Below are 5805 nucleotides of genomic sequence, written 5' to 3'. Positions count from 1 at the left end.
AAGCAACCTAACCTTTCCTTCACAGCAAAGTGTAGCAGAGTCTGGGTGAGACTTTCTATAAGATCTGCAATTCTATTAGATCATAGATGTTCCTCTGTAAGAAAACACAAAGCACTGATGCAGCCTTTTCACTTGCAGTGGGATTACATAAAGATAAGCATTAAGGCTAAACTCTTGGAAGAGAGACAACAATATTTGTACACGTCTCTCTGTACTGGTACACAATATACAAATTTAGTGTTGTGAACCAGACAGTTGCAGACAAAACTCTTACAATCACATAAAATCTACCTCCCAATATGAGTTAGTATGGCAAGGGCAAACAAAGGACAAGTAAAAATAATCTCTAGCCAGTGGGACTGGGATAAGATGTGCTGGGGCTTTTTTAGGGCATGTTTACCAACTGAATAAGCATAAGCAAGGAAGCAAGAATTTGAAAAGAAAATATGTATGCAACCAACTCAGCTTTTATGCTGCACTTCTGGAAATCCATACATCCCATGATGTAAAATGTAACTGGATGTTAAGTCCCACCATATTTTGTGTGGTACTTGTAGCCAGCATCAGGTGGCCACGGTGGTGCTGTGATTAGCACTGTCGCCTCACAGCAAGAGGTTCTCTGGTTCGATTCTCGGCTGGGTGCCTTCTGTGTGGAGTTTGCATGTCCTCCCTGTGGTAGCGTGGGTTTCCTCTGGGTGCTCCGGTTTCCTCCCACATCCCAAAGACATGCAGTAGGTGGATTGGGCACTCAAAATCGGCCCTAGGCGTGAGTGTGTGTCTTCTGTGGAAGGTTGGGTGCCGGGCTGGCAACTAGACACTGTAAAACTCCACTGTCAATCATGAGTGGACAGATGATCCACTGTGGCGACCCCACTGCCAATCATGAGCAGACAGATGATCCGCTGTAGCGACCCCTAAAAGCCGAAAGAAGAAGAAGACTTGTAGCCAGCATCTTCAACAAAAGATTATGAGGATTTGCTTCTTTTCTACTACTGCACGTGTTCTATTTTTCTGCTTCAAATTTTCCTTAAAATAAGTATGACTTAAAAAAACAGCTGTGGCCACTAATCCATAACATTTACCACGTAAACTTATTTTCTTAACATATGTATACCATAATATGACTTTCTTAAAAAATGTGATATTTGCCACTAAGTACTATCATTTCTTAGCTGGAAAAAAAAATATTGGAGATTTTCAGAACAAGCTACCATTAACATTTTCTGCACCGTTTCTAAATCCATTTCATACAGCATCACATGCACTGCAGATAAAGACAATTTACTGTATTTGATGCTCCTTTAATGTGAAAAAATGTTAAGTAAAAAGTACCTAAAAGACCAAAAGTTTTTACATGCATGTCATTCAGGTGTCAATTACTCACAATAGCTATACTACAGAAACACAAAATTGTATCGCCACTCAGACACTTGATATTTCTTACTTGAAAGGTATAGTGAGAAAAGTCTAATGAGTGTTAACGAAAATATTAGCAATGGTTTCTGCTCCTAACCATCAAAGCTATACACATTTTATAACCCTTGCACTTTAAAAGTTCCAATCTGTGAAATCCGAAAAAACAATAGCAAAAATTCACATTTTGTCTAACCTTTTGAGTTTAACAGTTGATACTAGTAGAACTTGAAGCCAGTATCGGCCGGCTTAAAAATGATCAAATGGACCAACCCAAACACCCAGTTACCAACTAAATTAGGAAAATACTTTTCAGTATATTGTGGATGCCACTTGATAAATAATACACTTTGACGATTTTACTTGCAACAGAAAACCATGATATACTGTTTTCGTTAGCTTATATGGCTTTCTCAAAAACCTTAAGGCACTGGACAAATAAGTTCAGTCTATGAATACTAGCATAGATGGCTTTCCTGGTATTATTTTATACACAGAGTAATTTGTTGCAGTTACTGCTTATGGTATTCTGATGGCACATAGGCACAATGAGTGGTTTTGAGGAAACTGTTTATTTTTTAACTCAGAGGAAACATCATCTCAATTAAAATTGGACACAAAACTCAAAAAAAAAATAAATAAATAAACAAACAGATGTGTTGGCTATGCAAAAATGTACCACTCTCTCACAGCTCCAGGGGTTGTGGCTCGGTTTTAACAAAATAATGTGCATCAGTGAATACATTTTCTCCAAGTCTTTGTGGATTTTCTCTGCGTATTATGGTTCTGTAACATTTCTCAAAATATGGTTGCTATTTACCAGATTAGCATATAAATAAATGAAATGTGAACATGAACATGCTATCAGGGCAAGGAAGCATCAATAAAACGTCACTCATTGAATGCTCTCCAGTTCAACTTCTTTAAAAGTATAACTGAAGCGGTACACCAAGAAGTGAAAAGCTGACCAGGCCTCTAAGAAGACTTCCCTGAAACTAGTATCTTGACTTAAGAAACATGATTTTGCTGCTAGGCAATGTACAGTGGAGATGGGGGAGCATGTACAACAGCAACTGTTCAGTTAAGAATTCAAGAACCATTACACCCAAAAGAAGAGTGTAATTAGAAGTAAGTTGGGTTCTGCACTCTAAAGGAACAGCAAAGTCATGAACATTTGTGCAGGACATCAGACAGGGAACAGATAATTGAACTTTGTTAAGAAAACAAGATTAGAAAGTTACTTAGGTTCAAAGCAAGCCGACTGCGGGTATTACACTGTGCAGTGCAAACAAGAAACGATGTAAATACATTTATTTTAAAGATTCTCATAAAATTGGAAACATATCATAACACGTGGTGTTCAAAAGCATGCCATTTGACAAGTGTAGTTACATGTTTAAGTGAGTGTCCCTTAGAATCTAACCCAAGTAGTACACCAAGGCATTCTAACATATCAATCACCCATGCGAAACTGTCTGGATTTACTTTCCCGGTGTCCTATTTTATAGCTGACAAGCACACGGAGGTATCTGGAGTTGTGCTCTGCAGGGCTTAGTGTTATGTTGCCTGTGATCTCTGTATCCTGAACAACATCCACCGGTTCATGCAAATACAACAGTGACTGCTTCCAGTGGGTTTCCTCTTTAAAGGGGGAGGTTGAGAGCACAAGGGGCTTTTCGCCAGGGAAGACGACAGCAAACCAGACTGCAAGGGCATGTACAGTACCCCATCCGAAGCAGCTACAGCGGAAGCTGCCGCCGATGGACTTTATCTGCTCAGGGGTAACACTGCCCAAATCTATTTCAGCGAACTTGAAAGGATGCGACAGGACATGCTCTCCTGCCACAGGGTTCACATTTATTTCGTCGCTCATTAAACACGTCTGAGCAAATGGGGTCATACAGGACATATCCACGCCATACTCGCTCTTCACAGCTTCCCAAAAGGCTAATCGCTCCTCCAGTTCTGGCTGCGTGACAGGGGCAATGAAAAGTTCAGCCTGCGAGGGCAGTATGAGCCCAGTGGGTCGGAGCCAGTGGTCCCGGGCATAAATCACAGAGGAAAGCATGGACTCGTACATGAGCGCGTACCCCATCCATTCACTCACGATCACGTCTACCTTTTCGGGCAGCTGCACACTCTCCACTGAACCCCTCAGCACAGTAATCTTGTCATCTAATTTGTTCAGTTTTACGATTTTTGCAGCTTGTTCGCAAATGGAACTTGCTTCCACAGCATAAACCTTCCTGGCACCTGCCTGGATACAAAACACACTTAAGATCCCAGTGCCGGCTCCCACGTCCAGCACAACTTTCCCACGAACCGCAGCATAGTTCTGTAAAATTCCCAGTCTGTATGCGTTAGTTCGAACTCTGTCAGACAGCATCTCTTCGTGAACGCTGACATCTGAATAAGAATCAAAATACAAACGATCGTGCTCATTTTCCTCCAATTTTCTTCTTTTGAGCACTGACATCTTCAAATTATCGCTCTATTGTTGAGCATGTGACCTCACCAAACATGACGCTTCCTCATTTATCTAACTACGCGTGCGCTCTGTCCTCAGGGTATTCTGGGTTGTGTAGTAAGTCTAACTTTCTAAGCTTATCCATTCGTACTCACTGCTGGTAACACGTCGCGAATGTTTTAACCCCCCATCAAATTACCGCGAGAGATAGTCAGATTTCGCATGTAAAATTACTGTTGTATTACAACATTGTTTGTGCAAGGGTATGTTAGGGTTACCACCTGTCCCACTTTGCGAGGGACAGTCCCTCTTTGGGCAGTTGTGTCCTGACAAAAATTGTAAAAATGGCAAATGTCCTGAGATTTTAGGACAAAATTATTTCCTATATTTTATGTAATAGTTGCATAAGACAGTTATCCTGTATCTAAAATACCTAAATGTTATAAGAAACAGATTAAGCAACTAAAATGCTACAAGAATAAGCTTCTATTTAGGCAAAAAAGTTAAGTTCTAATCTTTGTACTGACCGTGGGTATGTGTCGGCCTGTAAAATCTGATGTTTGTACCAAAAATGTCCCACTTTAGCCATTTGAAAAGGTGGTAACCCTAGTATACAATTATTTAATAATGCACTTGGGCCAATTAATAAGACCGGCGCCACACTAACTACTATCACATGTTGTCCTTTCGGCTAATCAGTCTGTCATTAACTGAATGTTGTAATTACACTGCATTGTCATAGCCGGCGTTAGACTTCTGCTGGTTTGCTTCGATGGGATGCTCCAACTTAGGAAACGAGTGGTGGTCCACTGCGGGGAGGAGGAGGCAAACAGCGGACGATACTCTGCATTTTAACGCTTATTACAATGATACTTGGTGAAAGTAACGAAGATTATCTTATAGCAGCTGTCTTTAAGGTCCACTCATAAAAGTAGAACGTAAATGGTTGCATATCCCTCAAAAGGTAGCAAGAGAAAGAACGGAATGGGTATGTGCGTCGTTGTTGAATTGCAATCGTAGGTTTCATAGGTACTTTTATGCTGTTGATCCATGTAGGGTTGCCACTTTTTCAAATGGCCAAAGTGGGACATTTTTGGGACAAACATCAGATTTTATAGGCCGACACATACCCACAGTCAGTACAAAGGATAGAACTTAACTTTTTTGCCTTTTTTTTAGTTGCTTATTCTGTTTCTTATAACATTTAGGTATTTTTGATACAGAATGACTGTTTTATGCAACTATTGCATAAAATATAGGAAATAATTTTGTCCTAAAATCTCAGGACATTTGCCATTTTTTAAATTTTTTGTCAGGACACAGCTGCCCAAAGAGGGACTGTCCCTCGCAAAGTGGGACAGGTGGTAACCCTAGATCCATGAGAACCTTTGAATCCTACACACACATTCCCTAGTAGTGTTGTGTCTGTTGTCACATTTTCCGATGCCCAAAGTGAGACAAAAAGATGAGATTGTGCAGGGCAAGCTATAGCCTTAGCGGATGCAAAGGACTGAACTTCAATTTTTTTGTCAAAAAAAGTGTTTATTTTTTGTTGCTTCATATAATATTTAGACGTTATTAACGAAAACCTAGGAATATATTTTATCTTAAAATCAAAACACATTTATAATTTTTCAGTTTTTTTTTTTCAGGATTTAACTGCCCAAATAGGGACAGTCCTGCACACGGAGGGACAGGTGGTAATCCTATTCCAAATAAGTTTGTATTATAAGAAAGGAAAATCCAGAGTCCTTGTGTTTTGAGTACAAACATCCCAGACATTTATATGTTACCCCTATTCATAAGGGATAAAGGTGCTAAACCAGGGGTGAATTTGCAGATTCCATACCATCCATTCGTACAGAATACGATTAAATATGTTAAGGGACATACTTTGCTTTATGTGGAAAAGAAAACTAATCCAG

General features: G+C 39.9%; 1 protein-coding gene across 1 annotated transcript; it reads right to left on the bottom strand.

Annotated features, from left to right (window-relative positions):
* Positions 1-1285: 1285 nt before the first annotated feature.
* PRMT6 (protein arginine methyltransferase 6) lies at positions 1286-3975 on the bottom strand. The gene has a single exon (XM_044085995.1). It carries the CDS (start codon positions 3887-3889, stop codon positions 2867-2869), a length of 1023 nt encoding a protein of 340 aa, XP_043941930.1. The 5' UTR covers positions 3890-3975; the 3' UTR covers positions 1286-2866.
* Positions 3976-5805: the final 1830 nt, after the last annotated feature.

Source organism: Protopterus annectens, chromosome 10.part0 (assembly GCF_019279795.1).
Source record: "Protopterus annectens isolate FY-2018-M chromosome 10.part0, PAN1.0, whole genome shotgun sequence".
Classification (NCBI taxonomy): domain Eukaryota; kingdom Metazoa; phylum Chordata; order Ceratodontiformes; family Protopteridae; genus Protopterus; species Protopterus annectens.
This window is presented reverse-complemented; position numbering and strand designations above follow the sequence as displayed.

Bases quoted from the DNA above. Each gene is read 5' to 3' on its own strand.
- PRMT6 (XM_044085995.1), bottom strand. From the start codon at position 3,889: ATGTCAGTGCTCAAAAGAAGAAAATTGGAGGAAAATGAGCACGATCGT.